The sequence below is a fragment of the Thalassophryne amazonica genome, chromosome 2 (genome assembly GCF_902500255.1).
Source record: "Thalassophryne amazonica chromosome 2, fThaAma1.1, whole genome shotgun sequence".
NCBI lineage: Eukaryota > Metazoa > Chordata > Actinopteri > Batrachoidiformes > Batrachoididae > Thalassophryne > Thalassophryne amazonica.
This window is the reverse complement of record NC_047104.1, coordinates 159,314,873-159,341,181: the sequence shown is the minus strand read 5'-3', so window position 1 is coordinate 159,341,181 and position 26,309 is coordinate 159,314,873. Positions and strand designations below refer to the sequence as shown.

Below are 26,309 nucleotides of genomic sequence, written 5' to 3'. Positions count from 1 at the left end.
TCAAGCTGAAGGAGTCCTACTTATCTTTGTTGGTAGGTGGGACCCCAGAGGCAGCTGACAGGTACCTGCAGGCCAAGCATGCTGCAGCCCGTGCGGCCGCAGAGGCAAAAACTCGGGTCTGGGAGGAGTTCGGGGAGGCCATGCAGCAGAGAACCAGTCACTTGGAAAAATCATTGAAGTTCCACAAAACCACACATGAAGGATATATTTTTTTCTTTCCTTTTTTTACATGAAGGGCTGTAACTTCAGCTTGTCAGTGTGCCCACGTGACAAGCTGTTTTGAAACACAAGGTTCGGTCAGATCGGCACACAGAAATGATCACACAGACTGCATTTTGCTAGAATAAAAAGGCGTATATTTATTCCCCACAAAAGCAGTTACATCAAACACAAGTGGTTGCAGCGCATTTTTCTCTCTTACCGTGACGCCTTTAAGGTGGAGAGCCAACACCTTCAGCAGAGTGCGCCTGTCAACCGGCTGGGCGTTCGTACGTTAACCCGCAGCAGACTCTGTTGAAGCATGGTTCTACTCCCTCTTTTCTAGTGTGTCCGCGAAGGGAGGGTGAGTGGCCAACTCAACCTCCCTGGCGCACATAATTTCTTTAATCAACAGGCATCTGAAAGTTAGTTTCAAAGATATAATAAAAGCAGTTCTTCACTCCCAGTTCATAATGATCCCAGCATGGCTTCACTCCCAGTCGTTAGTGGCTACGAAAACAAAGTCGTGCTATGCAGTGTAATAATGAGTAACATCCAGCTCTTCGCTCCCAGTTCAGACTGACCCAGAGTGCTAAAAACAAAATTAATAACAATACATTCTCAGGGTTACTTTAAACACAGGTGCAAAACAGCACAATAACATTTTTATTATACACAAGCCCACGTGACATCGCGCGCATGTGAAAGAACGAGTCACGTCTCATAAGGGAGGATATTATTTTAACTAAAGTTGATGAACTGGCGAAGTGACAGATATTAATGATCCAGTCTGGGTGTGAGAGTTGGCTGCCCCTCAGAAAAACCATGTTCATGAGAAACGAATAAAAACACTGGTGGGACACGGCGGGCGAGCCTTGTTTCTTGATCTCACCAAGAGTCCTGGTTAGCAACTTTAATCCACAAAAAGGTGAGTCACGATTGATATCTTTAAATGGCTTTGATGAAGTTTAACTTGCGGTATGCTTTTAAAAATATTCTGGGGGAGATCCCCCAGACCCCCCATAATCAATACTGTTTTTATTTCACAGTTTGAAATGACTTTTGTTTCAGAGGGCTTCATACCCTTTAAAATTCACCAGAATACACAAAATTTGACTTGTTCTTTTAAAAATGTTCAGGTTTTGCTTTTTTTTTAAATGCTTTTTCTCTCTCTCCTTAGAGGCTATTTAGAATAGATTTGTATACTGTATTTACTGAGAGAAAAAAGAGTGTGTGCCCCCATTGTGCCGCATTTTATGGAATTGCTGGCATTGATTTTTGCCAGGAAAAAAATTCAGTCAGATGAAAATTTATTGCTTTAACCCATGGTCTAGTTCACAAGATGAATGCGTGCCATAGACATTACACATAACAATATTTCCTTTGCGCACCCCTAATGGGATCCAGTGGAGGTGCACATACGGCTCATCTGTGGCGCAGTCGGGACATGCTGGCAGGATTTGATGTGCCTGACCATGGCGAATGTCTCTTGAGTGCGATCAGACTGTTCCGAATCCTGTTTTGACACCGCAAGAATATTTAGAACACAGTCTGGCTGTGGTCAGCATGCACTTCGACTGCCGTTCTAGCTTTTTCCACCTCGACTACATCTCAAATGTTACGAAGATGTGCTAAACATTTTGGCTGGCTACAGGAATTTGCCCGACTGTTTGGAATGCATGCAGAATGCTGTGGGAGGTTTTCGATTGTGTCTCGACTTTGCCTGAATGGAGGTCGAATTTTCATTCGTATGGCTTTCTGGCTCTAGCATGACAGGGTTATAACCAAGGCAAAACGAGCATTACACCCGGAAGTGTGTCTGACGTACGCATGAGGATCGGGCTTCAGCTAGTCCTTGGCATTCATTGATTATTACATTAGTTCTGTGGGTGCCTCCCAAACACTGAATATAGCGGACCGGCAGACGATGAAAGTGTCTCCAGGGAGCGATGTTTCAAGGACTGGCAGAGAGCGTGATGCATGGCAGTTCGCTGTATATCCACGACCGGCAGGGCTAGAGTTGATGACCTAGTATTGTGAATGTGGCATGTGGGCGCTAATGTCCTCATGCTTGCGTGTGTGTACACCTTGTCTCTTAACATTAATACCATAGTCAGTAAAAGTAAGTCCTTTGGGCTTCTCCTGTGTTTCACTTGGGGTTGCCACAGCAGGTCAAAGGCAGATTTGCATGGTGATTTGTCATAAATTTCACATCAGATTATTGATTAATGTAGTGGTAATATTTCATTAAATGAAATAGTTTTGGTCACTTGTTCTCCAGAGTAAAGACCAAACAAGATTGGTGTCCATTGGATTCTGTCACGTGACCCCGTAATGTGATGACTAAGCATAACAGATGCTGCAGACTATTCCTTTTTGAAACCCTTTAACTAGTGTGCCTTAATTGAGAGAGTGGTGTCAACTCAGAACATGGTGCCATTTTGAGTCCAACTGCGCTGAACAACTGAATTAGGGATGAGCGAGTGCACCGCTGTCTGTATCTGTGTTCAACCATCTCAAGTATCTGTATGTGTACTCGGGAATGGGCGGGGCCTAAACCAGAAGTAGTGGGCGTGGCTCAACTGAAAAATGGGTGGGGCTTAAATTGGTACATTATTTTAAGCCTCAAATTGATAAGGATTGATCAGAAGTTGCTATATTTACTATTTACAGAACAGCCTCATATTTGAGATTCAAATAAATGATTTTGATCACAAAAGTAAGAGAACTATTTATAGAACAAGTTTTTTATGAACTCAGAATATCAGTATTCTTAAGTGTATGAGTGAATATTTACAGAGCACCCTCAAATTTGAGATTCAAATCAATGATTTTGATCACAATAGTAAAGGAACTATTTTACGGAACAAGTTTTTTATGAACTCAGAATGGGCCTCATGTATCAAAGTTGCGCACTTGTGGCATAAATTTACGGTGTAAATTTGAAGTACACCAAAGTTGCCGTGACATGTATCAAGCAGTACGCACCTGCCCATTTCCAGTGTACGCCTGACGTGACCTTGATAAATGCGGCGGGTGAAAACAATCGTAATTATAATAAGCACGCCCATAATATTCAGACTCCGCTTCAGACCACACCCTCATTTTACGACATGGAAGCAGGAAGACGGCAAAGAAAAAGAAACTCCACCAATCACGATGCGTGCCAGTAGTAGCGTCAAAAGCGGCCGTCGCATCAATTGTTTTGTAGTATAATCAAAAAAGTGTTACAGTGGTCCCTCGTTATCGCGGGAGTTAGCTACGTTCTAAAATAGTCTGCAAAAAGCGAAGTCCGCGATGTAGTCAGCGTTATTTTTTTACAATGATTATAGACTTTTTAAAGCTGTAAAAAAACCTGTAAACCACTTTATAAACTTTTCTCAATCAGGCATGAACATTTTCTCACTTTTCTCTCGTGTGTAAACACTCTCAAGTTCAAACCTTAGTAGAAAACTAAGACCAACCTGTTTTCAGGCCCAACATTTGTTTGAGAATAAAAATAGAACATTTTCCTATAAATAATTATGATGGCTTTTAGAACTAACAAATTTAATTTTAATGATCACGTACGAGGTTGGACACATAAGAATTATTAATAGTGACTGACCAGTATTTCACAGATCGCGCCTCTCCGTCCTGACCCCGCGGCTTTTTCCTCTCACACCTCGCTGCAGGTGTCTGTTTCCGAGTGACAAACACAGTATGAGTAGTTGTTGGCGCTCTTTTTTCTTCTGGGCAAGAAGGTTCTTATAAACAGACACACAGAACACTTAAAAAAAAAAAAAAAAAAAAAAAAAAAAAAAAAAAAGGCATGCAAAATTGGACTAAAAACTCCGCGAAACTCCGAGGCCACGACAGATGAACCGCGTTATAGCGAGGGACCACTGTATTCTCTTTTCACGTCAATAATTCTTGACATGTGGATATTTGCTCGCTCAATTAATAAGACATGCCTAATCTGTCAGATTTCTTTATTTTAAATGTATTTCGGTATTATTTTATTGTGACAAACGAATGGAGACGACACAACCTGATTGCAGCACGGGCGAAGGGAATGACAACACTACAGTTGTTATCAATTTCATTGTCCTAAAATGATCACACCACATAAAGTTAAGCTCAGCGCTGCTCTGGCTCCAGGCTCTGGAGAAAAGGCGAGCAGCGCTTTCCTTGCAGTCAGCGCTGTGGCCACGAATCGTGCTCGAGACCAACAATCCACAAAGCGGGATTGTATTGATTATTATGTAGTACTAGAAGGAGACAGGGACTAGAAGGAGAGAGCATATTTCACCCATATTGGCCTCTCTTCATTGGCTTTCTGTTAATTCTAGAATAGAATTTAAAATTCTTCTTCTTACTTATAAGGTTTTGAATAATCAGGTCCCATCTTATCTTAGGGACCTCATAGTACCATATCACCCCAATAGAGCGCTTCGCTCTCAGGACTGCGGGCTTACTTGTAGTTCCTAGGGTTTGTAAGAGTAGAATGGGAGGCAGAGCCTTCAGCTTTCAGGCTCCTCTCCTGTGGAACCAGCTCCCAATTCAGATCAGGGAGACAGACACCCTCTCTACTTTAAGATAGGCCTTAAAACTTTCCTTTTTGCTAAAGCTTATAGTTAGGGCTGGATCAGGTGACCCTGAACCATCCCTTAGTTATGCTGCTATAGACTTAGACTGCTGGGGGGTTCCCATGATGCACTGAGTGTTTCTTTCTCTTTTTGCTCTGTATGCACCACTCTGCATTTAATCATTAGTGATTGATCTCTGCTCCCCTCCACAGCATGTCTTTTTCCTGGTTCTCTCCCTCAGCCCCAACCAGTCCCAGCAGAAGACTGCCCCTCCCTGAGCCTGGTTCTGCTGGAGGTTTCTTCCTGTTAAAAGGGAGTTTTTCCTTCCCACTGTCACCAGTGCTTGCTCACAGGGGGTCGTTTTGACCGTTGGGGTTTTTCCGTAATTATTGTATGGCTTTTGCCTTACAGTACCAAAGCACCTTGGGGCAACTGTTTGTTGTGATTTGGCGCTATATAATAAAATTGATTTGATTAGTATAATCAGGAAAGTGTTATTTATGTAACATATGCATTGATTTGTATAATGGCACTGTTTATCATGTTGATCAGTTTCATTGTTATGTGGATTCCAGCGCTGGTTCATTTTGGTGTATAATTTACACCTCTCGACCTGGTGTATATTTTCAGCGCAGCGTACGCCAACGACCACATTGATAAATGCCAAGTAGCGCAGCTGTTTTGGCGTACACCCCATATACGCTCAAATATCGCCGTACGCACGTTGATACATGATGCCCATTGTCAGTATTCTTAAGTGTATGAGTGAATATTTACAGAGCACCCTCAAATTTGAGATTCAAATCAATGATTTTGATCACAATAGTAAAGGAACTATTTTACGGAACAAGTTTTTATGAACTCAGGACATGAATATAATATATGAGGAGGAAGCGTAGCCCTAAACAGAAGCCCCGTGTACACCGTCAACACCGTTCACATCTCTAACCGTTTTTTCCCCACTCGACGATACACTCGCCGAGGATAACCTCTGGTTATTGGCGACTCTGTTTGAGAAATGTGAAGTTAGCGACACCAGCAACCATTGTCAATTGTCTTCCGGGGGCCAGAGCAGGCGACATCGAAGGACATTTGAAATTGCTGGCTAAGGCTAAGCGTAAATTTGGTAAGATTGTAATTCACGTCGGCAGTAATGACACTCGGTTACGCCAATCGGAGGTCACTAAAATTAACATTGAATCGGTGTGTAACTTTGCAAAAACAATGTCGGACTCTGTTGTTTCTCTGGGCCCCTCCCCAATCAGACCGGGAGTGACATGTTTAGCCGCATGTTCTCCTTGAATTGCTGGCTGTCTGAGTGGTGTCCAAAAAATAAGGTGGGCTTCATTGATAATTGGCAAAGCTTCTGGGGAAAACCTGGTCTTGTTAGGAGAGACGGCATCCATCCCACTTTAGAGGGAGCAGCTCTCATTTCTAGAAATCTGGCCAATTTTTTGGGATCCTCCAAACTGTGACTGTCTAGCGTTGGGACCAGGAGGCAGAGCTGTGGTCTTATACACCTCTCTGCAGCTTCTCTCCCCCTGCCATCCCCCTATTACCCCATCCCCGTAGAGACGGTGCCTGCTCCCAGACCACCAATAACTAGCAAAAATCTATTTAAGCATAAAAATTCAAAAAGAAAAAATAATATAGCACCTTCAATTGCACCACAGACTAAAACAGTTAAATGTGGTCTATTAAACATTAGGTCTCTTTCTTCTAAGTCCCTGTTGGTAAATGATATAATAATTGATCAACGTATTGATTTATTCTGCCTAACAGAAACTTGGTTACAGCAGGATGAATATGTTAGTTTAAATGAGTCAACACCCCCGAGTCACACTAACTGTCAGAATGCTTGTAGCACAGGCCGGGGCGGAGGATTAGCAGCAATCTTCCATTCCAGCTTATTAATTAATCAAAAACCTAGACAGAGCTTTAATTCATTTGAAAGCTTGTCTCTTAGTCTTGTCCATCCAAATTGGAAGTCCCAAAAAACAGTTTTATTTGTTATTATCTATCGTCCACCTGGTCGTTACTGTGAGTTTCTCTGTGAATTTTCAGACCTTTTGTCTGACTTAGTGCTTAGCTCAGACAAGATAATTATAGTGGGCGATTTTAACATCCACACAGATGCTGAGAATGACAGCCTCAACACCTGCATTTAATCTATTATTAGACTCTATCGGCTTTGCTCAAAAAGTAATGAGTCCACCCACCACTTTAATATATTTAGATCTTGTTCTGACTTATGGTATGGAAATAGAAGACTTAACAGTATTCCCTGAAAACTCCCTTTTGTCTGATCATTTTTTAATAACATTTACATTTACCCTGATGGACTACCCTGCAGTGGGGAATAAGTTTCATTACACTAGAAGTCTTTCAGAAAGCGCTGTAACTAGGTTTAAGGATATGATTCCTTCTTTATGTTCTCTAATGTCATATACCAACACAGAGCAGAGTAGCTACCTAAACTCTGTAAGGGAGTTAGAGTATCTTGTCAATAGTTTTACATCCTCATTGAAGACAACTTTGGATGCTGTAGCTCCTCTGAAAAGAGAGCTTTAAATCAGAAGTGTCTGACTCCGTGGTATAACTCACAAACTCGTAGCTTAAAGCAGATAACCCGTAAGTTGGAGAGGAAATGGCGTCTCACTAATTTAGAAGATCTTCACTTAGCCTGGAAAAAGAGTTTGTTGCTCTATAAGAAAGCCCTTCGTGAAGCTAGGACATCTTTCTACTCATCACTAATTGAAGAAAATAAGAACAACCCCAGGTTTCTTTTCAGCACTGTAGCCAGGCTGACAAAGAGTCAGAGCTCTATTGAGCTGAGTATTCATTAACTTTAACTAGTAATGACTTCATGACTTTCTTTGCTAACAAAATTTTGACTATTAGAGAAAAAATTACTCATAACCATCCCAAAGATGTATCGTTATCTTTGGCTGCTTTCAGTGATGCCGGTATTTGGTTAGACTCTTTCTCTCCGATTGTTCTGTCTGAGTTATTTTCATTAGTTACTTCATCCAAACCATCAACATGCTTATTAGACCCCATTCCTGCCAGGCTGCTCAAGGAAGTCCTACCATTATTTAATGCTTCAATCTTAAATATGATCAATCTATCTTTGTTAGTTGGTTATGTACCACAGGCCTTTAAGGTGGCAGTAATTAAACCATTACTTAAAAAGCCATCACTTGACCCAGCTATCTTAGCTAATTATAGGCCAATCTCCAACCTTCCTTTTCTCTCAAAGATTCTTGAGAGGGTAGTTGTAAACAGCTAACTGATCACCTGCAGAGGAATGGTCTATTTGAAGAGTTTCAGTCAGGTTTTAGAATTCATCATAGTACAGAAACAGCATTAGTGAAGGTTACAAATGATCTTCTTATGGCTTCGGACAGTGGACTTATCTCTGTGCTTGTTCTGTTGGACCTCAGTGCTGCTTTTGATACTGTTGACCATAAAATTTTATTAGAGATTAGAGCATGTCATAGGTATTAAAGGCATTGCGCTGCGGTGGTTTGAATCATATTTGTCTAATAGATTACAGTTTGTTCATGTAAATGGGGAATCTTCTTCACAGACTAAAGTTAATTATGGAGTTCCACAAGGTTCTGTGCTAGGACCAATTTATTCACTTTATACATGCTTCCCTTGGGCAGTATTATTAGACGGTATTGCTTAAATTTTCATTGTTACGCAGATGATACCCAGCTTTATCTATCCATGAAGCCAGAGGATACGCACCAATTAGCTAAACTGCAGGATTGTCTTACAGACATAAAGACATGGATGACCTCTAATTTCCTGCTTTTAAACTCAGATAAAACTGAAGTTATTGTACTTGGCCCCACAGTCTTAGAAGCATGGTGTCTAACCAGATCGTTACTCTGGATGGCATTTCCCTGATCTCTAGTACTACTGTGAGAAATCTTGGAGTTATTTTTGATCAGGATATGTCATTCAAAGCGCATATTAAACAAATATGTAGGACTGCCTTTTTGCATTTACGCAATATCTCTAAAATCAGAAAGGTCTTGTCTCAGAGTGATGCTGAAAAACTAATTCATGCATTTGTTTCCTCTAGGCTGGACTATTGTAATTCATTATTATCAGGTTGTCCTAAAAGTTCCCTAAAAAGCCTTCAGTTGGTTCAGAATGCTGCAGCTAGAGTACTGACGGGGACTAGCAGGAGAGAGCATATCTCACCCGTGTTGGCCTCCCTTCATTGGCTTCCTGTTAATGCTAGAATAGAATTTAAAATTCTTCTTCTTACTTATAAGGTTTGAATAATCAGGTCCCATCTTATCTTAGGGACCTCATAGTACCATATTACCCCATTAGGAGCGCTTCGCTCTCAGACTGCGGGCTTACTTGTAGTTCCTAGGGTTGTATGAGTAGAATGGGAGGCAGAGCCTTCAGCTTTCAGGCTCCTCTCCTGTGGAACCAGCTCCCAATTCAGATCAGGGAGACAGATACCCTCTCTACTTTTAAGATTAGGCTTAAAACTTTCCTTTTCGCTAAGGCTTATAGTTAGGGCTGGATCGGGTGACCCTGGACCATCCCTTGGTTATGTTGCTTTAGACGTAGACTGTGTTTCATAATTATTGTATGGCCTTGCCTTGCAATGTGGAGCGCCTTGGGGCAACTGTTTGTTGTGATTTGGCGCTATACAAGAAAAAAGTTGATTGAAGTTGATTGATTGAATATTCTTAAGTGTATGAATGAATAACAAAACAGCCTCATAATTGACATTCAAAGTAATTATAACTACTAAGTATGCATGAACAAGAGTTGTCATAGTCATCACAACTTCTTTTTTAATTTTATGATCAAACAGACTTTTTTTTTCCAATTATTTATTTATTTTTACTACCTAACGTTCTTGGCATTTTTTCCCAACACAAAGTTAAACAATATTGATTAAGGTCTCTGTGCGTGTGTGTGACTGAGTGAGAGGCAGAGAGAGCACTTTTTCTAAGACTGTTTTTTTTTTTTAATGATCTGTGTGAACTTGGTGAGTCATGCAAACATCCAGTGATGGCAAACAGGGAAATAATTTGTCAGCCTTGTTCACTGTATTCTTCTCAGAAGCACCGCATTCAGTGCGAGCAAAGTTTTCCAACTGACTTTATATCACCAGCCAAACTAAGAGCAAACAAACAGTATAAAAAAAAAACAACAAAAAAAAACGACTGGAGTGGAGGCGGTGACCAACACAACACGAGCCATTTTCAGCTCTGTCTTGTCAAATGCACTGCGTACATTATGAAACAAGTTCACCAAGTAACTTTAAATATCATACAAGCCAAAATAGAGGCAAACTGAAGAAAACCTAAGGAGTGCTGAGAGAGCAACGTGAGGTAGAATCAAGCCAAGCCCAGAGAGAGAGATCAGTTCCTGTGTATGCGAGTGTGAGTCTGGGTGCAGAGAGATGTGTCTGTGTAGGGAGGGGTGGGCACTGTGTGTGACTGGCCAATCACAGAGCGTGAAGACAGTCAGTTACCCAATCAAGAGTTTCCTTCAGCTCGTTAAAAATGCTTTATCCGTATCAGATACTTGTCTGAAACGGGTATCCAGCTCAACCCTAAACTGAATGAACCTTTAATGTTTTCAACATTTTTTTTAAATCATTTATCCACATACAGCAACAGATCCAGGCACAGGTGCTGTCAAAATAAATATAAAAATAGTTAAGCTAAAAGTTCTCCGTACTTTATTCTGGACTTGTTGATCAATCAATCAATCAATCAATTTTTTTTTTATATAGCGCCAAATCACAACAAACAGTTGCCCCAAGGCGCTTTATATTGTAAGGCAAGGCCATACAATAATGATGTAAAACCCCAACGGTCAAAACGACCCCCTGTGAGCAAGCACTTGGCTACAGTGGGAAGGAAAAACTCCCTTTTAACAGGAAGAAACCTCCAGCAGAACCAGGCTCAGGGAGGGGCAGTCTTCTGCTGGGACTGGTTGGGGCTGAGGGAGCTTGTTGATCCTCAACAAGCTTTTCTTTCTAAGCTGTACATTTTCCTTTTTTATGACTTGGTGCTGTAAATTTGCAGACTTTTGTGATCCATTTTTAATCAGCGTGTGCACTGTATAAACTACTATAATATGATGGCAGACGAAGGAGTAAAAGCAGAAAGTGTCAAATCACAGCCTTTTGTGTCTGATTTAACAGGTGCATGTCAGGCTTCAGGAGGTCCAAGTCTGAGTACAGTGTGAAAAAATAAGCGGTCGGGCTTTTAATCAGGTAAATGACTCCGGTCCCACTTTCCTCATATTGGCAAGTGTCGGGGCACTGAAATTTAATTTGTACCTCTGTTACTGTGCACGTCCAGGTTGCTCAGGGTTTTTAATGGAAATACATTGCAATCGGACGGGCATTTTATCCAATGTGAGCGAAAAATCCGTTAGTGTTATATATAGTGTTTATTACATGGAAAGCAAAAAGGGGGGCAAAATCTTAACCTCCATATGTGTTTATCAGCAACACACACAGATGCAACATAGAACTAATGGCAGCAAAATGCACATGCTTTTTGCTGGATCTTCATAGGGTCTGTGCTGCTCCTTTGTAACTTTTACAACCCCAATTCCAATAAAGTTGGGACGTTGTGTAAAATGTAAATAAAAACAGAATACAATGATTTGCAAATCCTCTTCAACGTATATTCAATTGAATACACCACAAAGACAAGATATTTAATGTTCAAACTGATAAACTTTATTGTTTTTGTGCAAATATTTGCTCAATTTGAAATGGATGCTCAAAGAACACCTGTTTGCAACATTCCACAGGTGAACAGGTTAATTGGAAACAGGTGAGTGTCATGATTGGGTATAAAAGGAGCATCCCCAAAAGGCTCAGCCGTTCACAAGCAAAGATGGGGCGAGGATCACCACTTTGTGAACAGCTACGTCAAAAAATAGTCCAACAGTTTAAGAACAATGTTTCTCAACATTCAGTTGCAAGGAATTTAGGGATTCCATCATCTACAGTCCATAATATAATCAGAAGACAGAGAATCTGGAGAACTTTCTACACCTAAGTGGAAAGGCTGAAAACAAACATTGAATGCCCATGACCTTTGATCCCTCAGGCAGCACAGCATTAAAAGCCAACATCACTGTGTAAAGAATCTTACCGCGTGGGCTCAGGAACACTTCAGAAAACCATTATCAGTTAACACAGTTTGTCACTACATCTACAAGTGCAAGTTAAAACTCAACCATGCAAATTGAAAGCCAAACATCAACAACATCCAGAAACACTGCCACCTTCTCTGGACCCGAGCTCATTTGAAATGGACAGACACAAAGTGGAAAAGTGTGCTGTGGTCTGATGAGTCCACATTTCAAATTGTTTTTGGAAATCATGGACATCGTGTCCTCTGGACAAAAGAGGAAAAAGACCATCCAGATTATTACCAGCGCAAAGTTCAAAAGCCAGCATCTGTGATGGTATGGGGGTGTGTTAGTGCCCATGGCATGGACAACTTACACATCTGTGATGGCACCATCAATGCTGAAAGGTACATCCAGGTTTTGGAGCAACACATGCTGCCATCCAAGCAACGTCTTTTCAGGGACGTCCCTGCTTATTTCAGCAAGACAATGCCAAGCCACATTCTGCACGTGTTACAACAGCGTGGCTTCGTAGTAAAAGAGTGCGGGTACTAGACTGGCCTGCCTGCAGTCCAGACCTGTCGCCCATTGAAATGTGTGGCGCATTATGAAGCACAAAATACGACAACAGAGACCCCGGACTGTTGAACAACTGAAGTCGTACATCAAGCAAGAATGGGAAAGAATTCCACCTACAAAGCTTCAACAATTAGTGTCCTCAGTTCCCAAACGCTTGAGTGTTGTTAGAAGGAAAGGTGATGTAACACAGTGGTAAACATGCAACTGTCCCAGCTTTTTTGAAACGTGTTGCAGGCATCCATTTCAAAATGAGCAAATATTTGCAGAAAAACAATAAAATTTATCAGTTTGAACATTAAATATCTTGTCTTTGTGGTGTATTCAGTTGAATATAGGTTGAAGAGGATTTGCAAATCATTGTATTCTGTTTTTATTTACATTTCAGAGATGCGAAGTGTATGGCCAGCTTTAATGTGTAACTCTGCAGAGACTGGGTTGCTTCCTCGTAGCCGCATTTGAAATCCATATAAGCGTGGATCGTGGACCTAATGGGGCTCTTCTTTCTTTTTTCTTTTTCTTTGAAGGATCGTATTGGGCGACCATCAGAAACGGGTATTATTGGAATTGTGGACCCAGAATGTCGCATGATTGGCTTACGCCTGTATGATGGGTTGTTCAAGGTCATTCCATTGGACCGAGACAACCGTGAACTCAAAGCTTTCAACATCCGACTGGAGGAGCTACAGGTTATCGACATACACTTCCTGCATGGCTGCCAGGCTCCAACTGTTTGCTTCATCTACCAGGTGCATTCACTTTGGCTTGCTTGGGGTTTGTTGGTTTAAGTGAAAAAGAGAAGTTTTGTTGATGAATGAATTTTATGTTAAATTCCTTTGTATGAATTTATCAGCCCGGGACGTAGGCTTTAAGCAGAGGGTAAACAGAGTCTGGTCTGCTTGAGGTTTCATTTTTTTCATTTCATTGCTTTTTATTTATATAGTGCCAAATCATAACAAAGTTGCCCCAAGGCGCTTCACACAAATAAATAAAATCAGGCATCAGAAAGACAACAAATAGTGCAATTTGTCAGCATTAAGCAACAAGAAAAACAGAAGAAATACCAAGGTGATCACTGGCCACCAGCCCCAAGTGCCACCAAAACACCCAGAATCTAGATAAAGTTAAGACCACGGCCTGCTCCATTTCCTAATAAAATGAATTAAAAGATTAACTCATTGAGTGCCAACCATTTTCAAAATTCAGCACATCCCAGTGCCAGGATTTTTCAGCATTTTAGTGTTTTTTTCAATACCCATAGAAAATTGAGTTCTATGTCCATGTCAACAACAAACATACCAAAAGAAACTTTAGACTTTCCTTTATCATCAGAAAAAAAAAAACGGTTGTTTGTACCTCTTTCCATTCTTTAGTAATTGTCTGCAGAACATGGGTGGGTATCACTAAAAATGATGATTTCTGACAAAAAACTGCGAAAATTGGCTTTTTGTGACAAGCAACATTTCAAGGAGAAAATGTCTTTGATTATAATTGTTTTTGCTTCAGTGACATCTCAGACATTATGAAAAGTGATCCTATTGTATAATGCACCAAAAAAAAAAAAACCTGTCAGGGGAGGGACTCCGTCTGTCCTTTCCCTCTGGCTCCCGCGTATCGGACCTTTTTTATTTTTTTCAAAAACCTGATGGATTTGAATCACGTGCATGAGCCTGTCGATTGCGTCATTTGCTTGTAAGCAGCCTTTCTGTGAGGTGTGTGTCGTGCGCTCGGCGTTTTTTCATTCCAAGGAAAAAGACGGAACGACTGGAGCAGCGCAACTGCATAACAGTTTGACAGACAGCCAGGTGGAAACCAGTCGGATTAGGAGCGGTACAACCGTAAGACGTCCGCACAACGGTGGAGAGCGAGTCACGCTCTGGTCCACACTCACACTGCTACCACCCACAGAATGGGTTCCCTTGTGATTACAACTCTAATTTTTTTTACACAAGCTAGCGATACCGCGTCTTTGGCACTGAGCGTTACTATCTGAAAAGACGCGTTTAAGTGTCAATGGCACTCAATGAGTTTAAAAGCATAGTAACATACTAAGAGGTTTCTTCCTCATTATCATCAGAGATAGTTTTTTTTTTCTTACCACTGTTGCCTGTGTTCTTGCTCTGGGGGTTAGTAAGGTTAGACCTTACTTGTGTGAAGCGCCTTGAGGCAACTTTGTTGTGATTTGGTGCTATATAAATTAAAATAAATTGAAATTGAGTTGAACTGGAATTATAGGAGCCAGAACACACTCTTGACAAACACCAGTTTTCATTGGGGAAAAACTCAGTCTCTTCCTCCACACAGCATTCACAGCATCTGTGTATAAGTTGGCTTTGATGTCCAGTAGCTTCTTGGGGGTCCCACGAATTCTCAGGATGTCCCACAGAGCAGTCTGATCAACTGGAGCAAACGCTTTGCAAAAATCAACAGAGGCTGTAAAGAAACACTGCTGATACTCATGCTTGTGTTCAGTGGGTACCCGCAGAGTTAAAATATGGTCAACAGTTCACTTCTTGGGGGTGAAGCCAGACTGTTCTGGTTGCTGAACAGCAAGTAGTTGAAACTGAATCCTATTGAGAATGATCCTTGCAACCGCCTTCCCTGGCACAGAGAGCAGTGTGATGCCTCTATAATTGTTGCGATCCATACGATCACCCTTTCCACATCGGGATAACGAGACCTCTCTTTCAATCTCAAGGGATGACACCTGTCTCCTAGATTGAAACAAAATTTTTTTGCAATGCCAGGAGAACAGTATCTCTACCATCCTGGATGACCTCAGCTTCAATGCCACACATCCTGGAGCTTTTCCCACCCTCAGTTGGTTCAGGGCTTTTGGGATCTCACCAGGTTCACAGTTGACTGGAGAATCAACTCCAAGAACCCTGGTGCTTATTTCCAGTCCTTCCAATATTGTGAATCCACTTGTTTCAAAGCATTGGATTCTTAGGAGAAACATAGAAGTTCTTCTTTATCCCTGAGATGGTTATTGAAGCATCTGTGGACACAAGAAGTAATCCCTGGCATTCTTAGCCTTTTGTTGACTTCCTGAGTGTGTCTGTGCAGCTACAGCAGGCACACATTTCCCACAATCCCCTGCACAACCAGAATACAATATGGCGGATATGCTATCCCCTGTTGAAAAGTTTTAATGGCGTGAATGGTTTAGTGTGTGCAGTTCACACATTTTAGGTGGAGGTTAATGTCTGACTTTTATTTCTTTGTTGTCCAACTAATCTCTCCCCCCTTTTTAAACCCCCTCTTGTTTTTTCTTCCTTTTTTTTAATGTGTGGTGTAGATGTCAGATTCTGACGCCTGACACTTTTTTATTGAAGGCTCTGATATGGTTTGCAATGGAAGTTGTGCTGCTGAATGTTGTGCTGCTGTCAGGTCACTGCTGGTAAGATAAAATAAGATGATTATGATGCTGTCAAGCATCATTTGCTCCATAGATTATTGTTTGTGTGAGAGAATACTGGAATCAATATGCTCCTGATCCAGCGATGATTATGGGCATCCAAATTAATGGATATTTGACCTATTTTTCATTGGCATTATTAACAAAATATTTCTATATTGGTTCTCGTTAGTCTGGTGGCCCGCCAGGCATATGGTGGGGGTGGGGGTAGTTGTTCAGAGAAACAAGCACATGGATGCAAGCATAACCTGAGGTAACAGTGTGGGGCTTTATTGTGGTTGTGTGCATTCTTGCCAACGAATGTTGTCATCCTAATTAAATATCACAACAAATAGTGGAACTTTGTTTGGCAGCAACTATCACATAAGTAAAATGAAATGTTTCCTGCATAGAAAGAATTTTTTAAAAATGTAACCTGATGAGATGTTTGTTGTAGGACCCACAAGGACGCCATGTGAAGACCTATGAAGTTTCTCTCAGGGAGAAGGAGTTCAACAAGGGCCCCTGGAAACAGGAGAATGTGGAGGCTGAGGCATCCATGGTTATCCCAGGTGATCACAGTGTACATTATTGTTCACTTCAGAAGTTCATAAATTAACCAAATTAAGTGGAAGAAGTAGATTTTAAAAAAATCTATTATTTATAATTATTAAAAACGACTAAATGCCAACTTATATATAGTCGGCACCATTAAGGCAATATGTTATTAATTTGAATCATACATTTCATACATCAAGAAAACATGATTGTACTTGCACAAAAGCAGGCAGACGTGGCCCTTTTCATGGACTTTTTGTATTTTTCTTCTTGACATTATTATTATTAATAATAAATTAATTATTATTCCCATTTTTATTATTTCAAATAAGTGTTTCTGTTCCGGACCATTTAAAAATACAAACTTCTGGTTTTGTTCAAAGACTTGCTACAGACTGAGTGTATATGATGCGTTTTTAAAAACAAGCAGGAGTGCCTTGGTGGTCACCAGACCAAGGCTTTGGAAAGGAAAGAAACTGATAAACCACCTTATTTCATGAATAATTTCAATTCTTGCAAAATCCTTTCTGCAGTGTGTTTTCAACCGTGACAATTTTTAGAATGTTAAATAATCAGAAAGCACTGGTTTATTTCCCGGACTTGGCAGATTTCTTCACAGAAGTGCGCTCTCTCTCATGGACCCCATTCACTTTGCCTCGCTTGACCACCTACTGCGCTTTATTTCTGTTTTGCAGCTTAATTCATACCAAATCCTTTCCACAGTGTTGTGTCAAAGTTACGGTTTGGCAGTTGGGCAGTGCAGTCTCGTTTGAGGGCAGGCACTAAAGGGGTAAAATACAACGCAGTAATCCTACATCCAGGGACAGGCAGCCCTTGTGTGTCTCCATCAGAAACATGGCACTTTCTGAGTTTTTGGGCAAATTACATGCAAAAAAAGTGAAAATGTAGAGAAAAATTGATGATGTGGTGGAAAGTGTACGTGTTGTGGTTTGTTTATGACCCGGAGCTCAAACATGTGGAAGCGAGTAACAGCAGCAACTCTGGCTGGCGACATGACCTCTATCTGTGTAAGCTAACACTTACCCACACGACATCTTCCATTTGCCTCGTCTTCCCTTCTCTATTGAGAACTGAAAAACTGCACTTTTTGCGACTGCTGCGGTGTTTGCAACTGAAAACAAAACCGTACACTGTTTATCTGTGTGAAGTGATGTTGTGTTTGTGTTGCATAACGGCACGCTGTCCCTGGAAGTGGTCAAATACTGTGATATCACACAGGGGTTCAAACAAGACTGAGCTGCCCCATTGGGAGTGTTCATTGCTGGTGACTGACCGACATCATGATGTGCAGCCACCATCATGATACCAGGCCTCCTTGCTTTGCCCAAACACAAAAACGAAAATTCCATTAGCATTGCTAATGGAATTTTTGCCACAAATGCCACCATTTTGAAGTCCCCAGTGACCTCCCATCCATACTCATCATAGTTCAAAGCTTCCAGCAGATATTTGACACTGTAATCCTCCTTGAGATGCACTGAATGAGCCAAAGGAAGTGATGGATACTTGTTCCCAGTGTGCAGCAGCACAGCCTTCAGGCTTCTCTATCAATGAAGAGTCTCCACTCATTTGGATTACATGCAGTTCCAATTGCATTGAACAGTCCTGAAATGTCACAACAGCAGCACAAACTCTCTTCCTTGGCAAAGAAGCTAGAGAAAAGTTGGTGACGTTTTCTTTGGCTTGTTACTTGCGCACTTTTCATCCAACAAGTCCCACTCCTTCAGCCTTGAGATCAAACACTCAGCATTTGACTTTGTCAAACCAAGATCTCTGATGAGGTCATTTAGATCTCCTTGACTGGGAAAGTAAGGATTCCTCTCACAAACTGTATCTGTAATGTCACAGTCCACTTCACTGTGCTCCCCATCATCGGATTCAGTGCTTTCTTCTTCTGATGGATGTTTTCTTTCTGGAGGTGAAGGTACAGGAAGCTCAGCACTCTGTGGCACTGGTCCAATGGAACTGGAATGTCAGGATAAGGAATAGCAGGTGCATTGCTCTCTTTTCCCCTCTGTTGTTTAGGTTGTTTAATTTTCTTTGATTAAAGAGTGAAATATTCATGAACAAAGGAGATTCTTCAAACCTCTCTTGAAGGTTCTTGCTCAATCTGTACAAATGAGGAAGGTTTTCATAAATATAATTGCTTTATCAACATTGTATGATGTTTGAACCCTTTTGACATGATCACAAAAAGAAAAAATATGATGACCACAACTCTGACAAATGGACTTAACCTTTCCAGAAATTAGTACTGACCGCTCGGTGAATGTGAAAACTGGTTAATTTGCAACTTCAATGTCCTGACCACAAAACCAAAGTTTGGAGGTCAAGACCACTCTTTTCTCTTTTGATTGGTTGTGAAGAAATGGGAAATTGTGGTTTTAACCCAGGAACAAGACAAAAGTGAAAAGTTGTTAATTTGTGTAGTTTACATGGAAGAATGACAGTTTGGCTGTGCAAAAAGTTGGCTTTTTTTTTTTTTTTTTTTTTTTTTTACCTACCACCAGAACTAAATTGTCCTGTTTTTATACACTGCTGTGCAAAATGAAGTAAATTATAATTCTTGCTGTTAACACTGAAAAATGACCAAGCCTAATGTCCTCATGTACAATCTGCCACTAATGCAGTACATGTCAGGAGGAATTCTGCTGTAACAACCAGCATGCTGGATTTAGTCCATGTGATTGCAGCATGATGAATGTGTACTTTGACTTGTAGCCAGACATTGCACATCTAAAAGACTGCAGCGAGTCATTTTGTGAAAAGTACAAGGTTATTGTTTGGTTGTGACTGTGACTTGGAAGCTAACAGTGAGGAATGTAATGACTGGATGTCTCTTATTGTGTCCCTTCAGAGGATCGTTGGGTACTGCTGGAATGACTCTGTCAAACAAATGGTTATTTAGGGAGACACCAGTGACTTGTTTCACTTCCTGAGAGGGAACATTAGGTTTGATATCTTGGCCATGTAGCGTGTAAAGGAGGCACCGGTGTTTAGTCTCCTACTCAGACTTGTGTTATGTACTGATAAGTTTATCGTGTCCTTCTCTGTCACCAGAGAGTGAAATGAAGGACAAATTGAAGTCATGAAGTGCTTTTTCTCTTTGGCTTTTAACACAGCTTGACACTGTTTTTTTTTTTGTGTGTGTGTGTGTGTTTTTGCTTTTAACTGTAACTTTTTATTTATTAAATTATTTTAACTTGCCTGTTTTTGTTGTGTACAGCGCTTTGGTTGTTGGTGCATTTTAAAGTGCTTTATAAATAAATTGAGATTGAGATTGTATTCAGTGATCTTTAAATACTGCTGTACAGGATCAGAGAATGTGGTCTCCCCATCACATTATGGTCTTTATACTAATCTGGACCAAAACCTCTTTTTAGGATTGTCCTGATAAAGATAATATAAATACAATGTTTTTTTTCTTTGAAGAAACTGCATTGATTATTTTATGTGCTTGCATTTCAGTGCCAGAACCATTTGGGGGCGCTATAATCATAGGACAGGAGTCTATCACCTATCACAATGGAGATAAATACTTGGCTATTGCACCACCCACTATCAAGGTACCATACTTGTTTCTGAGTGTTATGTTATCAGCCCTTGTGTTGTCATTGTTTTGTTCAAATGTAGGTTTGTAATTGTGTTTTCAGTTAATTCAGAACTGCAATTTCAAGTGTAGAGGATACAGTCGAGTGATAAACAGATCACCTTAATTTTTGTGTCATTCAGTCTCATAATTGAATAATTAGAGGATACAGCAGAAATATGAGTCTATAGATAGTTTTTTTAATGTAAAGTAGCCAAATCTGAGTGAAGCTACATAAAGAAAAAGTCATTGTACTTGCACAAAAGCAGGCAGACGTGGCCCTTTTCATGATGGTAATAATGATAGTGTTTATTATTCTGTGGGCCCTCTGTCTGTGGGATACTCTCTCATCATGCATTTTTGTCTGTCTCATTGTGTGTGGACTGATTCTTAGGAACAGTTTAAGCTGATAACGATGCTCAGTAAATCATCACCTCCTGGGTTGTAGAAAGGCTGATTAGGTTTTACGGCTGTTCGGAGCATAAACGTGTATATTAATGTGGCTGAAGTGGTTTGTCTTGTGAATTCAACAAATCTGTGATGATGCATGGCATCTATCTTCATATATACAACCTCTTGTGCAGGAAATGAGCTTATTAAATTTGTGGTAACTTATGCTCATAGATTTGTATATTTGTGAGGCAGAAATAATTTTCCTCGTGAACACAATGACTCTTGAACAATAATGGCAGACATGTGCCTACATGTTTTGTACCTTGCTGTTTTTGTTAGTTACATGAATGTGATGACAAATCTTGATGTATACATCCGGCCTGTTAAGTGGTGCCGGGACATTAGGCCCTTCAACTGCATGCTGTTTCCTGTGTTTTTATTTATTTTTAACCCAGGATGCATTGCCAGTTTAATCTGTTTCTGTGGTGGACGTGCGCAGATGCTGCTCATTACTGCACTCACCATCTCACAGTATCACCTCAGGGCCCTGCTGTCAATCACCCTGCCAGACTCCCAATCCGTAGCTGTTTCCTAAAACTAGCCATGTCATTTTAGCCTTGTCTAGTCACTGGAGTCCTCAGCACTGAGACACCTGGATGCTGGGTTGAGCTCAGAAAAACTGAGCTACATAACCAAAGTGTTACTTGACAGTCCCTCATGATACAAGTAGTACCCAGTTCGCCTGGGTCTCCTTAACTTACTGCTCATTTAAATGAAGCCTAGGTTTCTGCCAAGGTGGGTGAATTTCTTGAGTTCATTACTCCCACAGATAACTGACACTGCTGACTGCTGAGGCCAGAGACATGGCATAGATTCTCCTGATGATTAAAAAAAATAAGCTCAGTAATCTATCTTTCAAAGTTGATCCATTATTTGAGTGCCAAATATTGTAAATACCAAATTTGAGTTTTATGCTTCCATTCAGAGCTGATTTATTGCTTTCTAAATATGCAAATGCAGGTTCAAAATTGGTTCACACCATGTTATGGTACCCTACTTTGCAAGTTATTTTCACTATGAAGGCATTTGAGCTAGATAAAAAATTGACATAAAGGTTATCAATAAGCTCTCCACAAAAAAATGATGAAGTGGCTGAGCACTTGACCACATGATCAACTCATAAAGAGACTGGAAGCCTATTTTTGACATTCTGCAATCATGTTCGATTTTCAAGAGTCAATACTTCAAAAACCCTTCAAGTTATGACCACAGTGTTTTACACACATATAACTAGTACCCCAGATATGTGTATAATATGAAGAGTATCCATCGAATCCCTTCTTTAGTACAGCTCTTTGAAATGTTGGACAGAATGGACAAACTGCCATTTTTGTGATGCTACAGAATGAAAAATTAGTGCTGTATCCCATTTTTTGAAATTTACTACTGTATCCGGGGTGACTAAATAGGGTGTATTCCAAATTTGATCTTTATATTTGTATTTTTAGCTGAGATAATGCCTTTAAAAAAAAAAAAAAAAAAAAAAAAACCTCAATGCATTTGCGAGTGAAAAATGGGATTGTGGGTCCTCTTATTAAAAAAAAAAAAAAATTATATCTAAAAAACTACTTGGAATTAAGCAGAAATATTTTGCATGTGTTCATCAGATATATGTGGGTAACCCTAAACCCCTAACCCTAAAAAAAAAAAAAAAAGATAATCCGAGTCGGTGACCCGGGAAGATTTTTTCACATGGAATGACTGTAAATACAGTCCATTGACCATTTTTACACACACACACACACACACACACACACACACACACACACACACACACACACACACACACACACACACGCCATTTGACTGTTATAATATAGATAATACTTCATTAAACTTGTTGTCGGCTCTCCACAGTGTTTTATTTAGCCCCAGCAGGTATGGAAGTTTTTTTCCCTCATTGTTAATGTTTTCAAAATCTTGTTGCCTGGTCGAAATCTGTCGATAGTATTCACCTCTGATGTCTTGGTACAGTTGGCAGGTGGTTCTTCTCCTTCTTCAGCATTTATTTAACCAGATAATAAAAACCCATTGAGATCAAGACCTGGCCAAGAAAGGCAAGGAGCACATGGCACACAAGACAAACCAAGTAACAAAACAACACAACCACTAGGGGCATATATATTTAGTCACATCCCTTGTGATACGAAGCAAGGTGGGGCTGTTGCTCTTATTTATAATTCTAGGTTTAGCTTATTAGCTGTTGGGGGTCACAAATATAACTCGTTTGAGCATCTGATTCTCTGCTTTGCTCAGGATATTACACTTTGCCAAGGTCAGAAGAATGAAAATTAGCCATATTATTTTGTCACTGTATATAGGCCTCCTGGCCCATATTCTGAATTCTTAGATGAGTTTGGTGTGTTCATCTCTAACTTCTCAACAAGTGCAGATAACATTCTGATCATTGATGACGTTCATATAAATAAGCCTTCTGATCCCTTCTGAAGATCATTTATGGAAATTGTGGATGCATTAAGATTTCGGCAATGCATTCAGGTCTCGACGCACATTAGTGGAAATACCCTGGATTTGGTTCTCACATGTGGTATTGCTGTCACGAATATTGACATCATGCCTCTTACATCAGTGGTGTCTGATCACTCACTTATTAAGTTTACAGTTTCGCTGCCGTGTTTAGTGGAACAACAACCTTATATATCATTACAGCGATGCATCAACTCCTCAACTAAGACTGAACTCAAAGCTAGACTGCCTGATGTCTTAGCTTCACATTTGACAAATACCCAGTCAGTAGACAGACTTGTGGATAGTTTAAACTCAGTGCTCAAAACTACACTCAATATGATTGCGCCACCTTTGTTAAAATTGTGCCCCTCCCAAAAACACAGTCACCTTGGTTCAGTGATTACTTGCGTGACTTCAAGCATAAGGCTAGAGGTCTAGCACGGAAATGGCGTCATTCAAAATTAGAAGTATTCCACCTTGCGTGGCGTGATGCTATCTTAAGCCTGGTTCACACGACAGGATTTTAAAATTATCTTGAGGTTTCCAAAACCTGAGAGACCATACACGTGAAGATAAAAATCATAGCTCTAACAGGTTTGGTGGTACAGTGTGTGGTGTTCAGCCACACGGTAAGAACAACACCACACACGAACAGATTTCACACACGAACGTTCTCAGGTCAGACAGGAAATTTCGCAAAATCTCTTGAGATTAAATATGACTTCAGAGTAAACAAACAGAGGTACTTTGTGGACTACCTGCTGCTTTGGACTTTGAACTAATAGTCTTTTTCAAGACTTTTTTACTTTTTTACCTTTTTTTTTTTTTTTTTTTTTTTTTTTTTTTTTTTTTTTTTTTTTTTTTTTTTTTACTTTTTTACTTGACTCTACTGGTGGTCGGCTCTCACTGCGGTATTGTATCACTTCTTGTTCCGGAGCACAGCGGTGTTTTTCTGTATCTGTTAGCTGTTTGATCTGCGCAGTTAGATTGATCTAGTTATCTAGATTACGATTTGTTTCCCAGTGTAATCTTTACGTGCCTTAACTAAAGCACTCCTTCTGCTGAATCACCTCTAAATTATTTACACATTATTCGCTTTGCGTGTTTTTAGGAATCCGCTAGCTTAGCGTAGCTACTAGCTCTTAGCCGATTTAGCATGGCGGCTTCTCCTGTCTCTCCCGCACTTTTCTGCTCTGGGTGTGAAATGTTTAGTTATTCCTCGGCCTCCTTTAGCAGTAATGGTACTTGTAATAAGTGTAGCTTATTCGTAGCTTTGGAGGCCAGGCTGGGCGAATTGGAGACTCGGCTCCGCACCGTGGAAAATTCTACAGCTAGCAAGGCCCCTGTAGTCGGTGCGGACCAAGGTAGCTTAGCCGCCGTTAGTTCCCCCCTGGCAGATCCCGAGCAGCCGGGAAAGCAGGCCGACTGGGTGACTGTGAGGAGGAAGCGTAGCCCTAAACAGAAGCCCCGTGTACACCGCCAACCCGTTCACATCTTTAACCGTTTTTTCCCCACTCGACGATACACCCGCCGAGGATCAAACTCTGGTTATTGGCGACTCTGTTTTGAGAAATGTGAAGTTAGCGACACCAGCAACCATAGTCAATTGTCTTCCGGGGGCCAGAGCAGGCGACATTGAAGGAAATTTGAAACTGCTGGCTAAGGCTAAGCGTAAATTTGGTAAGATTGTAATTCACGTCGGCAGTAATGACACCCGGTTACGCCAATCGGAGGTCACTAAAATTAACATTGAATCGGTGTGTAACTTTGCAAAAACAATGTCGGACTCTGTAGTTTTCTCTGGGCCCCTCCCCAATCAGACCGGGAGTGACATGTTTAGCCGCATGTTCTCCTTGAATTGCTGGCTGTCTGAGTGGTGTCCAAAAAATGAGGTGGGCTTCATAGATAATTGGCAAAGCTTCTGGGGAAAACCTGGTCTTGTTAGGAGAGACGGCAGCCATCCCACTTTGGATGGAGCAGCTCTCATTTCTAGAAATCTGGCCAATTTTCTTAAATCCTCCAAACCGTGACTATCCAGGGTTGGGACCAGGAAGCAGAGTTGTAGTCTTACACACCTCTCTGCAGCTTCTCTCCCCCTGCCATCCCCTCATTACCCCATCCCCGTAGAGACGGTGCCTGCTCCCAGACTACCAATAACCAGCAAAAATCTATTTAAGCATAAAAATTCAAAAAGAAAAAATAATATAGCACCTTCAACTGCACCACAGACTAAAACAGTTAAATGTGGTCTATTAAACATTAGGTCTCTCTCTTCTAAGTCCCTGTTGGTAAATGATATAATAATTGATCAACATATTGATTTATTCTGCCTAACAGAAACCTGGTTACAGCAGGATGAATATGTTAGTTTAAATGAGTCAACACCCCCGAGTCACACTAACTGTCAGAATGCTCGTAGCACGGGCCAGGGTGGAGGATTAGCAGCAATCTTCCATTCCAGCTTATTAATTAATCCAAAACCCAGACAGAGCTTTAATTCATTTGAAAGCTTGTCTCTTAGTCTTGTCCATCCAAATTGGAAGTCCCAAAAACCAGTTTTATTTGTTATTATCTATCGTCCACCTGGTCGTTACTGTGAGTTTCTCTGTGAATTTTCAGACCTTTTGTCTGACTTAGTGCTTAGCTCAGATAAGATAATTATAGTGGGCGATTTTAACATCCACACAGATGCTGATAATGACAGCCTCAACACTGCATTTAATCTATTATTAGACTCTATTGGCTTTGCTCAAAAAGTAAATGAGTCCACCCACCACTTTAATCATATCTTAGATCTTGTTCTGACTTATGGTATGGAAATAGAAGACTTAACAGTATTCCCTGATAACTCCCTTCTGTCTGATCATTTCTTAATAACATTTACATTTACTCTGATGGACTACCCAGCAGTGGGGAATAAGTTTCATTACACTAGAAGTCTTTCAGAAAGCGCTGTAACTAGGTTTAAGGATATGATTCCTTCTTTATGTTCTCTAATGCCATATACCAACACAGTGCAGAGTAGCTACCTAAACTCTGTAAGGGAGATAGAGTATCTCGTCAATAGTTTTACATCCTCATTGAAGACAACTTTGGATGCTGTAGCTCCTCTGAAAAAGAGAGCTTTAAATCAGAAGTGTCTGACTCTGTGGTATAACTCACAAACTCGTAGCTTAAAGCAGATAACCCGTAAGTTGGAGAGGAAATGGCGTCTCACTAATTTAGAAGATCTTCACTTAGCCTGGAAAAAGAGTCTGTTGCTCTATAAAAAAGCCCTTCGTAAAGCTAGGACATCTTTCTACTCATCACTAATTGAAGAAAATAAGAACAACCCCAGGTTTCT

At 40.6% G+C, this 26,309-nt stretch overlaps 1 protein-coding gene and 1 long non-coding RNA gene across 2 annotated transcripts in view; one reads left to right on the top strand and one right to left on the bottom strand.

The window, feature by feature from the left end:
- Nucleotides 1-26,309, top strand: part of ddb1 (damage-specific DNA binding protein 1) — a 260,804-nt gene that overhangs the window by 51,776 nt on the left and 182,719 nt on the right. Inside the window, exons 4-6 of the mRNA XM_034160167.1 lie at nucleotides 13,007-13,228; nucleotides 16,334-16,448; nucleotides 19,924-20,021. Of these exons, the coding sequence (XP_034016058.1) occupies nucleotides 13,007-13,228; nucleotides 16,334-16,448; nucleotides 19,924-20,021 (435 nt within the window). The remainder of the gene's footprint in view (nucleotides 1-13,006; nucleotides 13,229-16,333; nucleotides 16,449-19,923; nucleotides 20,022-26,309) is intronic.
- LOC117501330 lies at nucleotides 8,174-18,881 on the bottom strand. Its single transcript, XR_004558011.1, has 3 exons — nucleotides 18,735-18,881; nucleotides 10,366-10,374; nucleotides 8,174-8,184 (listed from the first exon to the last, which is right to left on the bottom strand). It is a non-coding gene; the product is annotated as an uncharacterized LOC117501330 (long non-coding RNA).